Source organism: Ciona robusta, chromosome 5 (genome assembly GCF_009617815.1).
Source record: "Ciona robusta chromosome 5, ASM961781v2".
NCBI classification, from domain to species: Eukaryota; Metazoa; Chordata; class Ascidiacea; order Phlebobranchia; family Cionidae; genus Ciona; species Ciona robusta.
This window is the reverse complement of record NC_143239.1, coordinates 1,694,631-1,718,519: the sequence shown is the minus strand read 5'-3', so window position 1 is coordinate 1,718,519 and position 23,889 is coordinate 1,694,631. Positions and strand designations below refer to the sequence as shown.

General features: G+C 34.7%; 2 protein-coding genes across 3 annotated transcripts; both read right to left on the bottom strand.

Moving 5' to 3' along the window:
- Positions 1-41: 41 nt before the first annotated feature.
- Positions 42-4,784, bottom strand: LOC149735432 (uncharacterized). The gene is made up of 4 exons (XM_089877650.1): positions 3,885-4,784; positions 3,237-3,509; positions 2,883-3,089; positions 42-1,733 (listed from the first exon to the last, which is right to left on the bottom strand). Exons 1-3 carry the CDS (start codon positions 4,066-4,068, stop codon positions 2,989-2,991), a joined length of 558 nt encoding a protein of 185 aa, XP_089733776.1. The 5' UTR covers positions 4,069-4,784; the 3' UTR covers positions 42-1,733; positions 2,883-2,988.
- A 32-nt stretch (positions 4,785-4,816) lies between these two features.
- On the bottom strand, positions 4,817-18,816 carry LOC149735431 (uncharacterized). Of its 2 annotated transcripts, none has more exons than XM_089877648.1 (3): positions 16,684-18,816; positions 6,526-10,579; positions 4,817-6,228 (listed from the first exon to the last, which is right to left on the bottom strand). In XM_089877648.1, the coding sequence occupies exons 1-3, from the start codon at positions 16,694-16,696 to the stop codon at positions 5,445-5,447; spliced, it is 4,851 nt and encodes a 1,616-aa protein (XP_089733774.1). In that variant the 5' UTR covers positions 16,697-18,816; the 3' UTR covers positions 4,817-5,444. The 2 variants fall into 2 exon arrangements, with proteins under 2 accessions (XP_089733774.1, XP_089733775.1); XM_089877649.1 differs by lacking the exon at positions 16,684-18,816 and adding an exon at positions 11,089-12,214.
- Positions 18,817-23,889: the final 5,073 nt, after the last annotated feature.

The following is a 23,889-nucleotide window of genomic DNA, read 5'->3' as shown; positions in this document are numbered from 1 at the left end:
GAATGTTTACTTGCATTTAATTTGTAGACAGATAAAAAAAAGCTTGGCAACACTTGGTCACCACAGAACTGCCACGAACGATTTAAAAGTTCTTCTAGCGTCCTTTCAATGCACTGTTGTGCATTTCATTTTCTTGGAAACATAGCGGAAAACAACAAAATTTCTACAGCGTTATTTCGCCATTACATGACTCATGTTTAATAAAAACTTTGTTTAAAAATTCAAGTAAGACTACGTATCGAAATATAGTTACACAGTAGACCATAATGAAATGAATGTTTGATGCAATTATTATTGTTGGTTCTCTTGTAGCAACGTATAAAAACATCAAGTGTGAAATAATCATAGTACTTGTATGGTTAATACCGGTGAGAACCCAAATGTAAAATCAACAAAACAAAAAAATGAAAATCTTATTTCGCAAATACCGGTTATGTTCCTCTGTTAATTGCTTGTGCTGTCTGTATGTGAGAGAATCTTCCACTGGACAGACAGAGAACCCTCTGCGCCATCCTAATTACACTTTATTTTACATAAAAACAAATAGATTATGATACATCAAATAAATGTATTGAGGTAAAAGTTTTCATTAGTTTCGTAATATTTGAGCTAGTGCAACTCCAAACTATATATTGTGACACTCCAAACTATATATTGGGCCAAATCAAATTCACAAAGCGTAATTAGACGATATTATGTTCAATTTACACCCATTTACACACAATAAAACAGTTGTACTGCCTAAATTGCCACGTTACCACGCAATGATTACTTCCATTATTGCCTGCTCGCGTGTATGCCTACTTTATATAATCTTACAAATTGGGAAAACCCCTTACGGTAAGTACCCAATGGAAAGTTCATAAAAAACGGGAATCTGGTGTCGCAATTGTTTCACTGTAGTTTTAAATATTCCACTTCAAAACTTTCTTAAAGGAGAAACATAAGTTCTCCCCAGGCACTTGGGTTGTAAAACATAGAAACATTTTTTTTAAATGATGTCAAAAATTTTCAAAGTGGTCTTATAATTCAATCCAAACCTTTTATCTGTTATAATTTGACCAAGCTAGATACAAAATAGCAAACCTTTATCTCCTCAGCAATTTTAAAAATGCAACTTTGTAATGTTTAATTACTCAAAACAGCAAAAGTTTAAGTGTTGGTTTTGTAATATGTGTACAAAGTATGCATTACATAGAAGGCATGGATTATTGTGCTGGTACAAATCTTGCAGCTCAATAACAGAAAAATTACTATTTTTTTGCATTGCACTTTTACAATTATTTTATTGAACTGATACACCGCCATGTATATATCTTTAAATGATATTATCTTACTGTATGTGAGGTGTACTTCAAATTTTCAACCCCAACATATATATTATTGCTTTAATACTTTGGAAACGTGATTAAATATTGAGAAATTCCACCGGAGTGGAATGTGGGCCGAACCTGGAGGTACTGCAATACCAGGACAACCCGTTTCTCAACTGATTTTTGTTTTGTTTCTTTCTCAACTGATTTTTGTTTTGTTTCTCAACTGATGTGTTTGGTACAGAGAGAAGACATTGGCCAGTAACGTGTTGTTGCTGCACGGTTGTAGATTCCATGTCCGTAATTGTACGAGTTGACAAGCATAATTAAACGGTTGTAATACACAACATTTGCAGGGAAGCCAGTCCACCAATCTCCATTGTATCCAGGTTCTCCATGGCTTTGTGTTACTTTCATGGTCTGTAATATAGTGGGGCGGGGTAAGTCGGGACATGGGGCAAGTTGGAACCCTTTTTTACATCGCCTTTTACGGCTACCCATTTGATGATATTGGAAAACAATAGTTACGGTAACATTTAACAGCATTCTCACTACAAAGCGCGTAGTAGAGGCGATTACTATAAGATTTCCAAAAAATTAGAACGAATACAACTTTTGTTCAATAATTGAAAAAAGCCTAATAATAAGATGCTTATTATTTGAATGTCCGCTGAATCATATTAAAAAAAACGAAATTTCGTAGTTGTCGAGTTTGCATTAGTTTTAGATAAAATTAGTTTTAGTTTTGTGAGAAAAACTGAGATACGGACAAAAGAAAATAGACAGGGATCAATATGGCTTAAATTAGGGACACAGCAAGCACAAAAGTACGTTTTAAAATTATAGCAGGGTGTGGGAAAATGGGACATCTTTTGTTTTAATTCTCTTCGTTCCATTTGGTAGGAAACAAGGAACATTCAAAGAATTATAAAACCGTATCCTCACGACTCCCATAGACCGTTGTTAATTGTTTAAAACACGATCAGGATGTATGTTTTTTCTCACTATTTGTGTTCTTTTGAGTTCCTTGTCAATGTCAAGATTTTACGCACGGCTTGTTTTCTACACTTGATTAACGTTTTCGCGTGTTCCTACCGCTTGCTTGATTACTGCGTGTCACGTATACCGTGCACTGTACGTTTTTCCTCCTTCTCGTTTTGAGTGTGTCCGGCAGTTCTCGGTGTGTTGACAAAAGGTTATTTTACTGTGAGTTAACTGTTGTATTCAGTCGATAAATGATATTTGTATCGAGCTCCTATTGTGCAAAAGGTGTTGTGTAACGGCTACTGTATGTTTTTCGCCGCCGTGGCGCAGTGGTTTAGGTGTCTGCATCGTCACCAAGGTGTCCCTGGTTCGATGCTCGACGGCGATACTAATACTGATCGACGTATGTGTCCTTGGGTAAGACATTTAACCGACATTGCTCCAACCCACCTGTTGGGGTAATGGGCCAAATCTGGCCTAAATCCCAGGTCCTTGACAAGGACCTCACCCACAAAAAATAATAACCGTCAAACGAAGAATATTTTTGTTTATTATAACAGAAATATACGTCGTTTAAAAACTCACCGTTGAGTTGTAACTGGAGCCCAACCAAAACCGAGCATAAGAAATTGTCCCGAACTTGAAATTGTTTCTGATATAATGATAAACTACATCATACATCTCCTTGTCTTCAATATCCACCAATGTTCCGCCGTTTTCTGCGCATTTTTTTTTTTCTTTGTGCCAAATCGGGAATCCAGATTATCTTATTCCGAAAGAAAACCGATTTTTCTGTAAATCCCATAAACTTAATGCTAATTGAAAAAGCCTAAACCAATTTTAAGTATATACCAAGTATATGACTTTATAGCCGGAAAAATATAACATATATTACAATCTGGTATACATTTTTTGCAATAGCCTGGGTAAATGACTTACCGGTGATGTACAGTTTCCAGTCCACAATAATCATTGTATCCCACCCTGTGTGTTGATCAGTGCGTTCCAACTCTGCCACAAAATCGCCGATTTTAACTTCCAGCACAGTCAAGTTAAATTTGTGAGGAAGTGAATGGTCGGTGGCTTTCGCTGTTGCTCTGATGTGATTAGGAACAGAAGATAAACACATCATGAACCGAACGTTTACTCTTCTGCTTGCTTTCGTTGAATAAGACGAAAATGAATAACTCCCAGTATTTGTTATTAGTTGGCCTGTAATGAAGAGAATCACGAAGAATATTAAACATATGAATTTAAGCCACAGTTATTGTTTATACTTTGTTACCTGATATTTTGTCCACAACACAGCAACAAATTAAGAGAAAAGTTATGCAATTCATGGTAACTAAACACGGCTTATATTTCTTTATAAATTTGGAAAAAAATTATTGTACATCATGGTACCTAAAGCTGTTTTGACTTTTCATTTTAATTCCCCCCAAAAATATATATTTGCTACATGCTACCCAATGCCGTTACAAAATTATACATGTACCACACACCCTGCTTCCACATTATAGCCAATGCAGCCAATCAACCGATTCTCATTCTAATCAAAGCGTTTGTTGTATTGTGCACATAACTTACCGCGTAATGCGAACTCCTTCCACAGCATGCGTCTATGATGACACAGAGAATGTGTTTTGCGTTCTATGAACCCATACAACGTTTGTTGAGGTTTCTTTAGGTTAGCGATGGGACACATAACTCTATGATCTCGTGTGCGGATTTTTGTCACATTGTTAACCACCATGAAAACGTAACCACGCATGCATTGCTTTTATGCTGCACTACTCCTTCATGTAATAATTTACAGTAATAGACAACGACTTGAGACTATGATTTCCTACGCACATAGGCTTTACATGATGAATAAATGAAATAATACTATATTTGAATTGGTATGTTCATTTTATAACTTGCGTTCCGAAATAACCGAGGTGTCTACCGTTGATTGCACCCGACTGGGTAATTTGGCATCTATCTAATGCATGATTTAAATTAGATCAGAGATACATAAACATTGTTTGTGTATAGTAGGGTAGGAGAAGATGAGACACTTTTTGATTCCATTTTCTCGTTGCGTTTGGTAGTAAACAAAAAACATTTAAATATTTATAAAATCGTATATACTCACGACACCCATTGGCCGTTGTTATTTGTTTAAAACATGATCAGAATATTTAAATTTCATGTGCTAAATGTGTTCCATCTTCCCCAATCCTACTATATCTCTGGTTAGGTGTACACTCGCTAGAATCTGTGTCGTTGCTGGGAAATAATACAAATTCATGGTATCACTCAAAAATCGTCATACGTTTTCATTTTTAAATACGAAGCAATGCATACTAAAGACTTTATCCACGTTGGCGCACCCACTATACGTCTAAAATTATGTTTAATTGCCATTTCTCACAGCTAGGCTCTCTTGTATCTCACGTATCACTTTTGCTTGGGTAGGGAACCGCAGTATAATCAATATATATATATATTATGTTTAATTGCCATTTCTCACAGCTAGGCTCTCTTGTATCTCACGTATCACTTTTGCTTGGGTAGGGAACCGCAGTATAATCAATATATATATATATTTATCCACTACAAAAATATAAATTCTCAAAAACTAAAGCAATATAAACAAAATTGAAACCACTTCAAAGTACAAATCATCATAGCAAGATTGAATGCAGGATACATTAAAAAAAGCATATAATTTCTGAGCAATATTGAAAATTTAAAAAGAAGTAAGCTTTTTAGACAAAGTGAAAAATACAGTGTGTAAGAAAATCAAGTATATTTATATATTTAAAAAAATCTAAGTTTGATACGTTGGGTAAACGTTTATCTACTTATCAGATAAACATAAATGTTTACCATCATTAGTTAAAACGATATACTTAAATTCACGTAAATCTTAAACTGTTACACAAAAGACACGTTTGGTATAAACAAGGGAAAGTAAATGTTAGTAGAAAACATAATTTACAAATGTGACAATAAATTGATTGAAAATGGTTTTAGTAATAAATAAATTAGTATATAGTAGGGTGGGGGAAAGTGGAACACCTTTAGCACATAATATCCAAATGTTCTGATCGTCTTTTAAGCAATTGACAACGGTCTCAATTGACAACAGTCTCCATGCATCTAGTGTTTGCTAAATACCTTCACAATTTTTTTAACTTTGCCAACTGATTTCTTTGGAGCTCCTTTCGATGCATGCGGTAGATTATCTACTTCGCGAGTATCACTAATGGCGTCTATTGCTTGGTATACCTGGTCATCACCATACTCAGTATCATAAATTGTCTTTAAATTGTCACTTTCTTGGTATAACTGGTCATCCCCATACTGATTATCATGAGATTCATAAGTTTCCTCATGCATGTTACTGCGACGTTTTTCAGGATCACCAGGTTGTAACATATATGATGGTATTTCTGGTGGTTCATAATACTGAACTGTGCTCTCTTGATCGGAAATGGATTGTTCTGTAGTCTCCAAGTCCACCTTCAATAAATGCGGAATTTGAATATTATGGCTTACTGCAGTTTCCACATCATAGTATGTTTCTGTAACTTCTTTATCTTTTACTTTTTCGATATGTATTTGTAACAAAGTTGGAAACTCCTCGGTTTCATTCATGGCAACAATCTTTGTTTCAACATCTTTTTCCCATGTCTCGTTCCAATCAAAGGAATCCTCTAGATACGATCTTGCGATTTGTGTCGTACTCTTCCAGATTTCAGTTAGTGTCTGTATGTCACAAACCATCACTTCTTGCTTTATTTTAACAATTTCGCATATCACCGCAGTTGCAACAACATCTTTCGCATTGTTCAAGCACATCAAGAAGCTTTCTTTCATTGCTTTGTATTGAAGAAGTCCCCAGTAACAATCTGCTTCATCCATGTGTACCATACTCAAAAGGCTGAAAATTAGAAAGGTAGGTTATAAATGTTGTAATGTGAAATTAAAACATATGTAGAGCAAACCCTATAGAGACACAGTCCATGTAGCATGACCCTAATTATTATCAAAACACTGCTAAATAGAGTGAGTAAACATAAAGTTGTAAACTGTTAAATGGCAATATCTAATTTATCTATATATACCGTTCTGGGTATGAGTAATCAAAACAAAGAAGCACACAGCTAGTTCTTAAAAAAGATATATAAATACAACGGCTAAACAATACACACAATATATACAAAAGTTGCTCACTTACCAAGTATACTTGTAGTCAGTGTTTCTTGGAGGTTGTATGCACTGAATGAAGTCCACTAGTTGTTCGAAAAGACTTAGGGCTTCTTCATATTTCTCCCGCCGTTTCAGATATTTTGCAACATTCCACAAACATGAAACAAAGTTTTTTGGTGATGCAGCTTTGAAATAATTGCGAACAACATCAATAAATGTAGTAATTGCATTTATTGGGCAAGAATCTATAATGTCTGAGAAAACCTGATCTGTTTGTCCCACTTCAATGGCAAATGTCTTGTGTAGCACAGATGAACTGGCTTTGCATTCAGGATGAAAAAGCACAAACATGAACAGTTCTTTAACAATACCATTAAGGTCGTTTAGATACTTTGTGCAGGTTGACCATTTTAAATTTGAAAGCAAACTTGAAACCAGAAGTTGAGCTATTCCAGTCTTTGTTTCTGCAATGATTGTCTTCGATGTTCCTTGCATTGTAAATTCAATGAGCTTCATCAGATTGCCAATGTCTACAGTTTCCAACAGCTTGTTTGCCACTGTACCTGAGTATAAGCTTTCCACAAACAACTCTTTGTTTGTTCTAAGAACGTTTTCAACAAGAAACTTGGCACTTTGTTCGTCATGCGCGGCACAACTGAAGAAACACAAATACAATTGGGAAACAATAGTTGTACTGATGCCACCGGGTGAATTCCTATTGTCTTGGTGTAGTAAACGCCATACATGCTGGACTGCTACCGCTGACTGTTTGTATTTCTTCTTTGTTAACCAAGCCATAGACTGACCTAACAGAATTTCTATTTTCATGAGATTATTGTGCATTTCAGAGTTACTGTCATAATTTGAAAAAAGCACATAAAGTGCTTCACTAAAATGTTTGATTGCCAGATTATGATCTTGTACCATGCACTTCGCCATCATTTCATGTAAAGAAGCAGATATTCGACTTATGTAGGAATTACTTTCAGTATGCTGTATCTGAGATCCAGCTTCATACAGTTCAATCGCTCTCGATGTCATAGACCTGTGCTTGTAATGATTTCCAAGAGATAGATTTAAAATTGCTTTAGTAATTGGTGTCAGATCCACAGAATTAATGTTTTCTTCAATAAAATTTTGCAAATTGGTCGAAGTGAAACATCCAGTTCGTGAAATGTAGTATATACATTCCAAGATCAGTGAAACTTGGACAATATCTTTGTTCTTTGCTTGGCCTAATGCTGTTGGTTGGTCAAATATCATACTCAGAACTGACAGTAGCTGGCTGTCATCTAATCCTGGTAACCATTTGAAAGTTTTCATGTAGTAGTAAACTGTGATGATAGTTGCATGTGTAAGTGCTTTCAGACCAGTGGAGACTGATTTAGTATCTAAAGCCTTGTCAACTAAGGATCGAAGAGAGGTTTTTGATTGGAGAACATCACTGTAACTAGATAAATATATTTCTCCGGGATCTACAAGGGGTCCATCAAAGGACATTGAGATGTACCTATTTTCATTTTCTGAATCGCCAATGATTTTATGACACTTTGCGATAGCAAGTTGTACTTTGCCAATTATTGGATTACCCGTGGGACCGTAATACTGCTGATAAATTTTCAATTCTTTTGTATATGATCGAATTGCACTGAAGTAGTCTTTTTGTTTTTTGTTAATCACAGCTTCTGCATGATACAATTTTGCTGTTACGCGTTGCATGCCCTCAATACCTGCCCGTTTCTTTTGTATTGCAACTTCTAGCATTTCTTGTATTTTGTCAGAACAAGTGGGAAGATTTTCCGACCGCCGTAAGCAGGCAGTGACAGTGTCGCAAACAGCAGAAGCTGTTGTTTTAAAACAAACATCGTCGTACGCACTGAAAAACGCTTCTTTGCATTTTGTTACTCCAGCATCAAAATTGCCAAGTTTTTGATAACATTTGGAGATTTTGTGCAGTATTGACATTGTGTCTGGTTGGGTTGCACCATAATAACTCTGTTGCTTATCAACTGCTGTGTTGAAACACTCAGAAGCCCGCTCAAACTGTTTGTCATCAAATAACATGATCCCTGTTGTTATCAGCATTTCAATTTGTCTTGGAATCATTTGTTCATCTTGCCCTATAGCTTGGCATACTGTGTACAGGTCATCTGCAAAATACTTCATGGCTAAACCTGTTTTCCAAGATGGATCACATGATTTTAAACACTTAACAGAATTTTGCAAGCTGATCCAACTTTTTTTTGGTTCTCCAGTATGTATTTCACACATAGCCAAACACTGAAACAGATTAGCTTTCTCTCTCTCATTAATTGTGATCCTTTCGCTCAATCTTAATGCAGCTGAAAAACATTGGTAAGCTTGTCCTATTTCTGTAAGTTGCAGATGACAGAGACCACAACTAACATCAAGTTGAAAATGAGCAAATGTAGGTAGATCTTCAACTGAAACAATTTGTTCTTTCTCTTTGGTAAAACTCTTTACAGCTTCTCTGTACATTCCAAGGCGCGCATACACATTACCACTCTGCAAATTCATTCGCACTGGTAACACTGATTCAAATCCTCTACAAATATCTAAACAAGAAACAGCTTTTAAAATGCTTGCTTGAAAGTTTTGTCCTGTGGTAAATACTTTTATTAAAGCAGATTTCGAAAAACCTGACATAGTTTTATTGACAGGATCTTTTATTTGTGCGGTTGGCAAATTCTTGTGCACCGACATGGTTCGCGCCTGCATTGAGACCAAACGAGTGTAACTAACAATTGCAAGAACATCTTTTACTTCAGATTTATATCCAGCACTAATAATTTTGAGTTTTTTAAGTTTTCGAATAAAATCGTAAGAACTGTTGCTTTTAATGTTACACAAAGCTCCGATGGTAGGCAGCAAAACTGAAATACCTCTGTAGAGGTCCCTCTTGATGTCAATTTTTTTCGAGTGCTTTACATCTGAAAGATCATATCGTAGGACATCATTTTTAAGTCTAAGGAACATTTCTTCTTTATATGTAGGTTGTCTCAAGATGTTCTGAAACTTTCTCCATGCAAGGGTTAAAAATTCTTCAGAAAGACATGTGTCACCATAAACAAGTACAGCATTGGTAAGCATACAACACAAGTTTAGTTTTTCGTTGTCTGCTTCTTCCCAAGGACACATGTACGCAACCATACCATCAGGTGTGTTGATCAGTTCACAATCTGTATCCGAACATCGGTCAGAAGGTTGAAGACCAAGAGGATTTTTTGAAGCTTTAGGCAAAACCCCATCGAATGAAATGCCATGCTTAGTAAAAGCATCAAAGAACCAACCATCATCACTACCTAATGCCTTGATAGATGATATGCCTACAGCAGGTAAGATTGTTTCTCCTAATGTAACCACAAGAATGTGTGCCAATGCAGAGAGATTTTTAAAATATTTGAGTGTATTTTCATTTATATTATCAAGCAAGATAAAACTTTCAAAGTCAGAATATGTTGTGACTTCTTGACGAGACAATGAACCCAAACTCAGCAGTGCAAACTTACATGGTGGATCACCAAGAACGGACTGACTGAACTTGTAAACCTTTTCCATTAGCTTATTATAACCAGTGGTGACCAGTTTACAATGTGTCTTCATGTTAGAACGAAATTTCTTTTTGTCAACCAGTGTACACGCTACGCCTAACCCTTTGTATGGGTTTGTAATTTGAGACAATTTTTTATTCATTTCTTCCCGGTAACTATTAACTGCTTTTTTCAAGAAACTTGTATTTTCTTCTATGCTGGTTACTGAAATCTTAGAATCACTTGGAATAAATTGAAGAAAAGACGAAAGTGCCGCATATCTTAAAGCATCGACTTTCCTTTGAAATTCCTCTTCATTGCTACGTTGAGCTGTAGCTTCTATCAATGCTATTAGTTTGATCATAACAAACCTCGCATCATCAGGAGAATGATATCTTATCTTCCGAAACCTCCGTAGATAAATCTTTGCCATCTCGAAGAAAATATTGGAAGTTGCAGAAAGATCTTTTTCATGTCCTTTCTGGTCACATGCTTCTCTTAGTTGATTTGCCAACTTCGTTTCTGCTACATCTGTTATAAAGAAGATTATTGTATTGACAACAACCAATAGCTGATGTAGTCTTGCATAGCAACGATAAACTTTGCAGCCATTTATTAGTAATGCAACATTTACGGGTCCCCATTTGATATTAGACTGAAAAATATGTCCCAGTATTCCCACGGACCAATAAAGCGAGATTACTCTTGATAAGGTATATATCAAAACTGATTACTGTTGTTAAGTTATAAAATCTGCTGTTAAACAAATACAACATTTCTTTAATTGTTGAAAAAACGCATAATTATAATTTATAAAACAATTTGATAATTGCTAAAATCTATTTGCATAAGGCATATAATTTATCTTTTAGTGCCTGTGAATGAATTTTGTATATATTTTGCACACATTGTCTTGTTATAGTACATAAAAAAATGCTTTATTTGTCAATTAATGGCTTACAACACTTTTGTAATTATAACATTTTAATGTAAAAAAATTATCTACGTGGTCTAATTTAATAGCATGGTAGAAACTAAACCTTTAAAGTTGTGGGAATGTCTCTTTTAGGTTCTCTTGCGCAATGATTATGGCGTAATTCTTTGTGTGTTTGTGACGCCATCCGTGAGGGTGCATATGCTGCAGGAGGATGGGAGATGTAATTTTACCTTATAAGCTAGTTTCATAGTTACAAGGCAAATATAATGCTTTGATCGTGTACTTGTTTATAAGTAAAAATTACATCTCAAGCCCTATAGCAAAATACGCACAACGCACGTTGACGGGTAAGATTAGACTCATTTTCATTTTATTTCTCGTCCCATTTGGTAGTAAACAACAAACATTCAAAGAATAAAACCATGTTCTCAGGAATTCCATAGACCGTTGTTAATTGTTTAAAACACTATCAGGATATTTAAATATTATAGTACAATGGGGGAAGATGGGACACTTAACCACATATTGCCAAATATTTCCAAAATCAAAATAGATGACGGTTTTTGGGTAATACCACGAATTAGTACTATCATTCCTTTATTAATTGACAACAATTTAATAAAACATAATAAAACACACGAGGAGTTATTTAGCGATTCGCACATTAGGTGAAATTTTACAAAATCGAAAACACACAGGCTAAGATGGGACAGTTTGAAATCATTGTTAATTTTGATTATTAAGTGTATTTATAAATAGGAATATACGTAAATAACACGAAATAATACTGTACGCTATGAAAATTAAGTCTAAACATTCTTTTTCTTGCCCTACTGCTATAGTTTTTAACATGTTACCTATACATTATACTATTGTATAACAATCGGTATTGTTTGAAAGACAATGGGTAATGTTCGAACATCAATGGATAAATATTGTATCCTACAAATGTATATGAACTTGTATTAACAGAAAATTGACTATAACTATTGACAAAGTTTTTATTTTTGCTACAAATTGGGTATTACTACTCTGTTTTTGGCACAAGCCACTTCCCATAAATTATCACCAAGTGCAAATGACCAAATTTCGAATATATTTTCAAAATATAATCTTATTATTATATCAGTATCTTATAGTTGAAAACCCCCTGAGGTATAAATTACTAAATTAAAAGCAAATCTTTTAAAGTTTGGCAATGAAAACATGCAAAACTACAAATTTAATTTTTGTCAAAATGACGGTTTTGTGCTTCAGCAGAATCCTGCCAGGATTTTAGTGGTTAAAAAATGGCACCTTACTATTTCGCATTTTTGAGCACGTTAGTGGTCATATAGATCCTTTTTCGTCGAACAGTTGTTGTTGTTGTTGTTGTTTTTTGGACGACTTTTTTCCGCACTTACCTCAATTTTTAATTCTAGCATTTATTCTTTATTCTCTTGATTGAAATCAAATCATAGTATACATTTATAATTTTTAGACTGAATTTTTAGATTTAAAACCGCACGACGAGCGATTAATTAACGATTACTTTCCTCATGCACTTTACATAGCGGAAACACTGTCTGGCAGTTTGGCGGGAAACGACGGCACGTGTTTTATCCACACAACGATTCACGACTGAATCAAACTATTAGCATTTAAGTGGGGACGCATTTAATGCACTACTCTTATACCGTATCATCATTAATCGTAATTGAAACATTATTTTTAACTCAACATTATATGATTAGTATTAACTTCTAACATTACCTAATTACTGCGTGATTACGGTTTGTCAAAATTCATGAAAACAAACGTTTTTAAGCCACGACAACGTTAACTAGTGTAAGTTTACAATAAACACATGGTACAGGAGTTGTACAAAGCGTATTTACACATATTCTTTACCAATCACTCAATCCTCATACGTCATAAGTTTCATTAGTCATAATACATGTATAAATACATTCTGCCTACTGCTCCACAGTCACCAATGGCGACTAGAACCCGTTTTGTTGGTTACTTAAGATTTGTTTTTGATCGAGCCCAGTCGACCGTTGTAGTAAAAAGGTTAACTAATATAGCAGGGTGGGGTAGATGGGACACCTTTTCATTTTGTTTTCTCTTTTCATTTGGTAGTAAACAAAGAAAATTTAATGAATTATAAAACCGTATCTTCACGACTTCCACAGACCGTTGTTAATTGTTTAAAACACGATCAGACTATTTGGATAATATGTGTTAAAGGTGTCCCATCTTCCCCGACTCTATTATCTTATGCTAATTAGTTTAAAACGTGCATTAGATCTGTGATCTCTTGTTTTACCTGTTCAAAGTATACTGTTTCTATTTTACATATTTTTTTTAATATTTAAAAACAGTAATCAGCTTTAACGGGCGTTTTATAAGGTCGTGATAATACTGTCGAATAATTCTGTAACCTTATTTTCTTGATTATCATTAAATGGGGGTCCGTAAAAAGAAAATTAAAAAAGAGTCTCATCTGACAAAGTGTCCCATCTACCCCCACCCTACTATATAACTTGAACCATTGGGGGAATCCCTACAAAGGTAATGCGGATAACAATCCGCATTAACCTGTCAAATGATAACTCGCTAACCGCATTATTTTGCATGGTCATTAGTTTATACTGCGTATCAACATTAAAATAGCTCATTTTAGCGTAATATTGTTAAATGTAGTTTTTTTCCCTTTGCGAGTAAATATGCGAGTACTTGCGCACATAAAAGTGACCACGCAAAAAGGGTATCTTTTACCGACATCGGAGATGCGCGTTCTACTCTTTTTTTATTTCTGTGGCGACACCGCGCTTGCTGCATTCTTAAGGAAGGCATATACTAAAACAATTTAATCCTTGTATAAAGATAGAAAACAGTATCTGAAAAAATATTGCATAAAAGCTAAGGGTTATATTAAAAATATCTGCTTGTTAACAATGACATAATAGCTATTGGCGATGCGTTTTGGAAAATAACCTACAACAAACGCATACTAGAACAATAGAAAAACATGTAATAATTAAAAACAAAGTGATTACCCATATAGTAGGATGGGAGGCGTTTTTTAAAGGCCCGCCTTTAGGCCCCCCGAATAAATATTAGATGAAAACAATTGTTTTAGTATTATTCAACATTATTCTCTCGGTTTACCAAAGCAGGCGCAAGATTGCTGTTGTTAGGCATTAAAATTTGGTGGTATAGTACATTGAGGGAAGATGGGACACTTAAGCACGTATTGCCAAAATCAAAATAAACGGCGGTTTGGGGGTAATGCCACAAGTTCCGTACTATCATTCCTTTATTAATTGACAACAATTCAAAGAAATATAATAAAACACACGAGGAGTGATATAGCGATTCGCACAACTGGTAAAATTTTCCGAATTCGAAAACACACAGGATAAGATGGGACAGTTTAAAATCAGTGTTAATTTTGATTAATAAGTGTATTTAATATTACGAAAGCACGTAAATAACACGAAATAATACTGTACGCTTTGAAAATTAAGTCTAAACATTTTTTACCTTTAGGTTACATTTGAGCATATATCTATCCATATACAAATTTTCATTTTTCGTTGGTATGGCCCTTTAAGTATCAAGTCTTCCCCCACTATAAAATAACTAGGCACTATATAAAAGTTGTATTTGAAATTAAGTCACAGGCACCTGTAGTGATATTTAGACGTATTTCTAATAATACATTTATTGATCGATTAATACTAATTAAAACAGAATTTTTTCTTTTTTTCTTTTTTAAAATCTAAATTTCTGTGTGTTTAAATAAATTAATTTTAAGTGTTATCAATTAATGATGGTATGATATTACTCAAAAAAATTATCACCCATAATCAAACTTCAGGTCTTCACAGTTTAAGAACCCCTTATGGCTTATACTTCATTGTGGATTTTTGGTCAAATACAACCATATAGTATATAATGTAGAAATGTAGACCGTAGCAAAAACCATTACCACGACGTCAATTACTTTTTACTTGTCTTTCTTTTATGCCGCGTTACAATTTATTCGTATTGAATTACGTGTTTCTGTCCCAACAAACACGATTCTTCAAATGAAACACACACCAACACTAAGTCCGGCGCAACAGAACGACGCTATATAGTATGTCAGGTCGAATAAACAGACTTGTTCTTTTGTTCTCTATAAGTACTGAGTTTCATCCCAGCCAATAAGTCAATCGCATTCATATACTTTATAACTCATACCAGCAGTCAACCCCATTATTATAAGATAAAAAGAGCAATAAAGGCAAACAATATAACTATATTACAATGTATAAAATATTGTAAAACTATATAAGATATTTCCATAGCTCCCCAATATAGCCTGCTGTTCTTTGTGTAAATATTCGTTACTAGTTAGGAACGAAATTAAAAGTACAGTGGGATGGGGGAAGATGGGACACCTTTTACCTCTATTTTCTCGTCTCATTTAGTAGTAAACAAAGAACATTTGAAGAATTATAAAACCATATTCTCGCGACTCCCATAGACCGTTGATAATTGTTTAAAACGTGATCAGGATATTTAGATATGTGCTAAAGGTGTCCCATCTACCCCCACCCTACTATACATAGTTGGGTGGGGTAAGACGGGATTTTATACTTTTCTTTTTACAGCTACACATTTGAGGACAGACGAAAACAGGTTACAGCATTATTCAACAGTATTTTCATGGTTCAACAAATAAGAGCCATTACTGTTGTTATAAGTAATAAAATTCGGTGTAAAACGAATACAGCATAATTTCAATAGCTAAGAGGCATAATAATAAGAGGCTCATTTTAAGTGCTCGTTGTATCCTATTTAAAGTAAAGAAAAATTGGAATCCACCATCTAGTATGGCAGTGTAATCAAATATGCTAAAATTTAGAACAACAAATAGTTTATATGGCAAATAAACTAGCACAACCCGTTAGTTTTGGTAGGTTTACCACAAATTGTCCCGTGTTACCTCACATTGTATTTTTTTATGTTTTTTTTAAATTTAAAAAGTTTGCCTTAATTTCTATAATTTTTAATTCAAGATATAATACACTTATGTAATAGCAAAGATATTGTATGGAAAACACATTGGTAAATCAGTCATTTGCACTTAAAGATATATTATGAGAAGTAAAACAGTGTAGCAATGCCCAATTTGTAGCAAAAAATAAACTTTGGTGGTAGTTATTATCAACTTTTAAATACTACAAGTTTATATGTGTTTGTAGGATACAATAGTTATCAGTTAATGTTTCAGATTATATTTAAACAATATCAGTTCTTCATACAATAAGATACTATTAAAAACTATAGCAGTATAGGATCCGAAAAGGTATGTTTAAATTTGTTTTTGTTTTAAAGCGTATAATGTTGTATCATGTTATTTACGTGTATTCCCAATAACTGATTTACTTATTAATCAAAATTAACAAAAAAATAACCGGTTCCGTCTTGCCCCGGCTGTTTTCAAATATATAAAATTACACGTTGTGTGCGAATCGGGAAATAACTCGTTGTGTATTTTATTTAAAAGTGTTACCAATTAATAAAGATAGTACTAATTCGTAGTACCACCCAAAAACCTCTTACATTTGTAATATTGGGCTATATATGTGCTTAAGCGTCCCGTCTTGTCCCACCCTACTTTAGGCTAGATATGATTATGTACTGTTTACCAGAATATACTTACCGAGTTCTTCCATACTGTATCTGTTCAGTTTGCAAGATTATGACATTCGAAGGAACCAGTTTGTATTTTGCATGAAAACAACAACCGCAGCACCAATTGTTTTACGATATAATTAGATTATAATATATGTATATACAGTACAGCTGAAAAAAAAAAACAATTTGTAATTACAAGCATATAAAAGCGAGCGCAGTAAACGTTAACAGTGTTACAGCTTTACCAAAAATTACGCTAGAATAGCTAACCCTCCCATAATATTTTATATTGGATTGTCACAAAAGTTTTATATCCAAACTCCACAGCGCCACTCAGTAGTCCACCAGCATAACATCGTGTTCGCGCTTAAAATGTTCTAGCTAAATAAATTAAAGCACTTGGTTTAATGTGTATATTTGGGTACAGAATGTATTTTTAATGAACTGTTCCTTGATACGACCACTGCGTTGTTAAATGGTATAGTTGTTCTCCTGGTAGTATCGTTTTATAATCAGAATCGACTGAAAGCTCGTATGTTAAAAGGCTTTGGCCCACAAAGTATGAATGGTCTTATATAGTCTGGTTAGATGGAAGTCACAGCAGTAGAGAGTACTTGTGTTCGTGATCCAATTATCAAAGTCCAAGGCATATACCAGTATATCACGGTGCCTTGGTAAGAGCGCTTATAGTTATATCGTAACCAAACAATAACGGGAGTTCGATGCTCGATACGTCTTTCATTATGAAGCGTGTGTCGCTGGTCAAGACCAAAGTTAGTATAGACCAAGTTAGGAAACGGATTGTAAAACAACGAGTCTTGTTATCCATTGTCTCGCGTCTATGACGTTATAGTCGCCACCATTACGGAGCCCACGGCATAGGATTTTATCATTGCTGGGTGCTGTTTTTCGTTTAAATATTGCGATTTTTTAAAAACCAAGCACTTCTGCGCGTAAAAATGGCTTTCTACTAATGTTATATCTTATCACAATAATAAACCTCACAAAAATAATCAACTTTTATTGAACACTCAATCGATTCAAGAGTAAAAAAACAGAAAATATCAAGTTTACTAACCAAAAACATAAAAGAACGTGTTTAAAATATAAAAATACAAACAAAAACGCATAACATTACCATAAACTGTTGTATCTAGCTGTAGTTTTGCATGTAAATTGCCGTGATTTTACTTTTTGGCTCACAAACTCAACGCGTATACCCGGCAACGAAACTTAAGGTATCTTTGTAAAATTTGCCTAATATCGAAGTGACATTGAGGAAAACAATACTGAGTTACTATTTTTGGTCCTCTGCTTGAATTAGTAAGCTACCTTTTCTGCGTTCCGGGTCTTTATGAAATCGGAAAACCAAACACCTTATCTGCTAGTACTTAAGCAGTTGGGAGCTGCATGTCCACTCATGTTGGATTATAAATGTAGTAAAGAATGGCTCTGTAGGTTCGATCATATATTGTTATGTAAACTAAGCTGATTGCTGCTAGTCTTAATCGCCAACGTAAAGTACCCTGTTAAACCACACTGTACGCCGAAAACCAGTCAAAATACTAATTTACTCCACATTAATTCCTAGATTAAATATTATATAACAAGATTTATATTAGAAATTATATTTTATATGTTAAAACAACCGCTATACGTGTTTTCTAGCTTTGTATCGCTTACAAGAACTAAATGAACACATGCCGACCATGCATTTGTATGGGCGATTCACGCTTTGTGGGCTCCGTAATGGCGGACACGAGCGCCGTTTCCTAACTTGGTCTATACTAACTTTGGTGAAGACACTTAACAGTCATTTCTCCAACCTATGTGGTGGTCAATTTGGGTTGTACAAATTGGTCAATAGATAGTACTATTTGGCGTCGTGAGAAAGTGGTTAGCTAGCCTGTCTGTAACCCAGAGATAACAGGTTCACAGCTCGTCGCCGCTACCATTGTGGGCGTATGGGTCCTTCGGTATAGACACTTAACGGCAATTGCTACAGCTCAGTGGTCACTAATGGCTTGCGTTGGGTGAAAGGGTTTTACCAATTCCAGTTGGTCAACTTATTGAAAGTTTTCCAATGTCGTTTCTTTACTTTTCGTTTGGTTCCGCTTTGATAAAAAAAGTAATGAAACAGGGTTCTTCAGAATGTATACTGGTTATATATTATATATTGTGACCATGTAGATTGTATAACCTTTCGTCCTTTCTCATCAAACAGACAGTTGTTCTTGTTCGTTTGTTATTTTCCCACATCTCGATTCTGATGTTTTTTCTTTATATCTCTTAACTAAAATAAAATCATTATACAGTAGTTTGGGAATAGAAAGGAAACCTTAGCACATATTGCCTAATATTTTCAAAGTAAAAAATTACCACGAAGTATTAATAAGCGCTTATCGAGTTTAAACGTTCTTTTTTTCTCGTGCCCTACTGCTACAGTTTTTAACATGGTAACTACATTATATTACTGTATGAAAAACTGCGGTATCGTTTGAACGATAATGGGTATTTTTGAACATAAATTGATAAATGTTGTGTGTCCTACAAATGCATATGAACTTGTAATAACAAAAAAAATGATAACAATTATTAATATAGTAGAGTGGGGGAAGATGGATCTGACAAAGTGTCCCATCCTCCCCCACTTTACTATACTGATATAGGTTTTTGATCTGTCAAATTTAACAAGGTTTTTAAGGTATGATAGTACTAATTGTTAGTATCACCCCACACCGCCCTATATTTTTGTTTTTGAAATTTGTTCTTAAGGGTACAAAAGTGGTAGAAAGGTGTTTTTATTATATTCCGATTTCTTCTCCCGTTATTACTGGACCCCTTTAAATACCGCAGTACACCAGTGCCTCCAGTGCCTCCAGTGCCTCCAGTGCCTCCAGTGCCTCCAGTGCCTCCAGTGCCTCCAGTGCCTCCAGTGCCTCCAGTGCCTCCAGTGCCTAGTGAAACTAATGTATCGCCACCCACGGCCTACTAGAGATATCTCTAGTAGGCCGTGCGCCACCACAGAAATAAAAAAGAGTAGAACGCGCAACTGCTCAAAACCGTGATATATTCTTTTTTCTGTTCACGTGACCGCCAACTCCGTCCCCATTTCCCTTCGTCTCCATTGTAAAAGATAGGCGCATAGTATTTTTGGAAGGTTTTAGCTGTTTATTTTAAAAACTACACCAACTATTCAAGTTTGTTAAGCTAGTTTAGTTATTTGGTACGTTAACGCTTACAGTTTACCACTTGTTTAGGAAATTTAATTATTTAAAAAAATTAATCAAAAATTTCAAACAAACGGTTTTTTAGAAATATATATATATTAGAAAATACTTTTTTTTACACAATAACTTTAAATTAAGTCAAAAAACGAAGAAAAATTACACAAAACTTTATCGACTCCATTGACTACAATAGTAAACGGGAACGACCCGCGAAAGAGAGACAGTGTATCGTGCTCTCTCCTTTGCCGACATTGGAGATGCGCCTTCTATTCTTTTTTATTTCTGTGATCGCCACGTTTACGTTGTTTTGAACTAAACGAAATAATAAATGTTTATGACATCATAACACATATTAAAACTGTACAAGAGATACATGCAACCACCTCACCGTCAATGACGCACGACGTCCTATTAAGGTCACCTGCATTAGGGTAAATGGATTTGGCATGACGAAGACGACGTCGAAACGTTGGAATACAATCGTATCATTGCCAGAATAGTTTTATTAAAAAGTTGACGTGCAGACATCGTTGCTCAGTGGTCACATGGAGCTTCAAAAACAGTAAAATGTAAAAACACGTGCGTCATTGACGGTGAGGTGGTTGCATGAATCTCTTGTACAGTTTTAATATGTGTTATGATGTCATGAACATTTATTATTTCGTTTAATTCAAAACAACGTAAACGTGGCGATACATTAGTTTCACTAGGCACTGGAGGCACTGGAGGCACTGGAGGCACTGATGTACTGCGGTATTTAAAGGGGCCCGTAGTCCGCGGACCTATCTCAGGTCGACCGCGACAGGTGTATTAAAAAAATCAAAAAATCTGCTGTGGCGTTATAATTGACAAATCATTAATTTTATCAATAATTTGTACAAAAAATATGTACCGTGTTAAGAGAGCGTACCTGTACGGCAGCAGGCAAAAAATCCAAGATGACGATTACTATGACGTAACAATCGGAACAATGGCGATTATTTTACAATAATTTTCTTAACCTGGTCTGCACGATTTGTACACTAGTAACTCTCTGTGCTTCAAACTAAGTATTTTTGACTATATTCCGCAAAATTTTGATCCTTTCCGACTTTTGACAAGCGATCGCAACAAACGTTAGTAGCATGGCAGAGAGATAACGAGCCAAGACCTATCATTTTATCGCTAAATAGGAGGTCGATTATTTTTTCCTGTTTATTCCTATTCAAAGCCTGTTTGTTTAATATGCAACGCAACGGTACCGTAGGGCAAAAAAGCAAATCAGGAGCAGCTCTTTAGAATGGTACACGGGACTATAAGGGGAATTTTCCTGCAAAAACACAACTAAGCTCCGCTAAAGATGACGTGTGAGGTGTGACGCAACAATTGTATATGTGACGTATTTCGTTTGTTACATTTCAGTTAGTTTTGGTAACGAAGTCATTGAAATTTGTGTAGTAATTAAAGCAGTTTTGTAAGTTGCTGATAAGTTAAAACCATGAGCATGGTTCATTGAACCGCTGCAGTTGCTTATACAGGGGATAAACGCATACAAGAGATATTTCGGCATACGTTGACGCTAGCTGGTAGACCGCGTGCAGTTGGTTAGTTGAAAAGTAGATCTTGGGTCATAAAAGGTTGGGCAAGCCTGGTTTAAGTTATGTGTGCGGAGTAAACAAGATCCGTGATACTTTGTCGGTTATATATTAATCGCTTCAGACTGCGGAGTCATTTTACGAATTATTAAAATGCAGAGCAGCATTGCTCTATAATCAGTATCAGAAGCTTTTTAAGTTACCACAACATTCTAACGATGGCAAGCGAAAGTTTGAATGTATTAGGTATGTAAGAGTTTTATGCCAATCTTTGGTTGTTTTTCCAATTTTCTATTATTTTGATATGCTTTTTACATGCTAAGATTTCAAATCAATTGGTGGTTTAAAATATATAGTAGGAGTATTCTGGCGACTTCCATAGACCGTTGTTAAATGTTTAAAACACGAACAGAAAATTTGGATATCATATGGTAAAGGTGTCCCATCCTACTATATAGTAGGGTGGGGGAAGATGGAACACTTTGTTAGATAAGACTCTTTTTTAATTTTTATTTTACGGACCCCCCTTTAATGATAATCAGGAAAATAAGGTTACGGAATTATTCGACAGTAATATCACGACTTTATAAAACGCCCGTCAAAGCTGATTACTGTTTTTAAATATAAAAAAATATGTAATATAGAAACAGTATACTTTGAACAGGTAAAAAATGCGAAATAGTGAGGTGCTATTTTTAATGCTCGCTAAATCATAGTAAAGCCAATAATTTTTTTTAGTTTGCGTGTGCGAACGATTAAACTAGTTTCATAGCTTCATAAAACAACCTTGAATATTTCGTACAGTTTGATTTTGTCTCATAAAACTAGTTTTAGTTTTGTAAAACAACACTGAGATATAAGCATAAAGAAAATAGGCAGTGGTCAATATGACTTTAATTTGAGACAAAAACAACAAAAAATATCGGTTTAACGTTTTATATATGAAGTTTACATGACAAAGAAACTAGCACAGCCTGTTAAACTCGGTAGGTTAACTACAAGTTGCAGAATACTGCTAATGTAAATATATTTCAATTTAGAGTCCCATCTTCCCCCACATTGTAGTTTTGTATGGTTTCATTTCCAAACTTTTAAAGGTTTGCTTTTAATTTAGTAATTTAAACCTCAGGGGATATCCAACTATAAGATACTGATATAATAAAAGATAATATTTTGAAAATAAATTCGAAAATTGGTCATTTGCACTTGGTGATAATTTATGAAAAATATAATACAAAAATAAAAACTTAATGAATAGTTATACTTAATTTTCTGTTATTACAAGTTCATATACACTTGTTGGATCAAAGAATACTCGTCTACCATTCTTATACCCTTTTTGCATGGTAAAAAGTTAATGCGAATAGCGATCCGCATTAACTCGTCATAGGCAAGTTAGTATAGACCAAGTTAGGAAACGGATTGTAAAACAACGAGTCTTGTTATCCATTGTCTCGCGTCTATGACGTCATAGTCGCCACCATTACGGAGCCCACGGCATAGCATTTTATCATTGCTGGGTGCTGTTTTTCGTTTAAATATTGCGATTTTTTAAAAACCAAGCACTTCTGCGCGTAAAAATGGCTTTCTACTAATGTTATATCTTATCACAATAATAAACCTCACAAAAATAATCAACTTTTATTGAACACTCAATCGATTCAAGAATAAAAAAACAGAAAATATCAAGTTTACTAACCAAAAACATAAAAGAACGTGTTTAAAATATAAAAATACAAACAAAAACGCATAACATTACCATAAACTGGTGTATCTAGCTGCAGTTTTGCATGTAAATTGCCGTGATTTTACTCTTTGGCTCACAAACTCAACACGTATACCCGGCAAAAAAACTTAAGGTATCTTTGTAAAATTTGCCTAGTATCGAAGTGACATTGAGGAAAACAATACTGAGTTACTATTTTTGGTCCTCTGCTTGAATTAGTAAGCTACCTTTTCTGCGTTCCGGGTCTTTATGAAATCGGAAAACGCGAACACCTTATCTGCTAGTACTTAAGCAGTTGGGAGCTGCATCCTGCATGTCCACTCATGTTGGATTATAAATGTAGTAAAGAATGGCTCTGTAGGTTCGTAGGTATGATCATATATTATTATGTAAACAAAGCTGATTGCTACAACATTCAGTAAGCTTATTTTAGCGCAATATTGGTAAATCTAGTTTATAAAATAAGTTTTAACACTTCGTGGTGCTATTACCAACTAAATCCTGTAAAAATAATACCCGAAAAAGATTAGGCTCCTAAAAGTGAAACTGTACTCCCACCATACTTTTCTTTACTGGCATAATGCGAGTAACAACCAACCTCCTACAGCAGGTAATATGGGGGCCCAACCTGGTCAAAATACAACACGAATAAATCGCATATAATGTAATAAGTTGTATTATTTTTATATCACAAGTTGTAT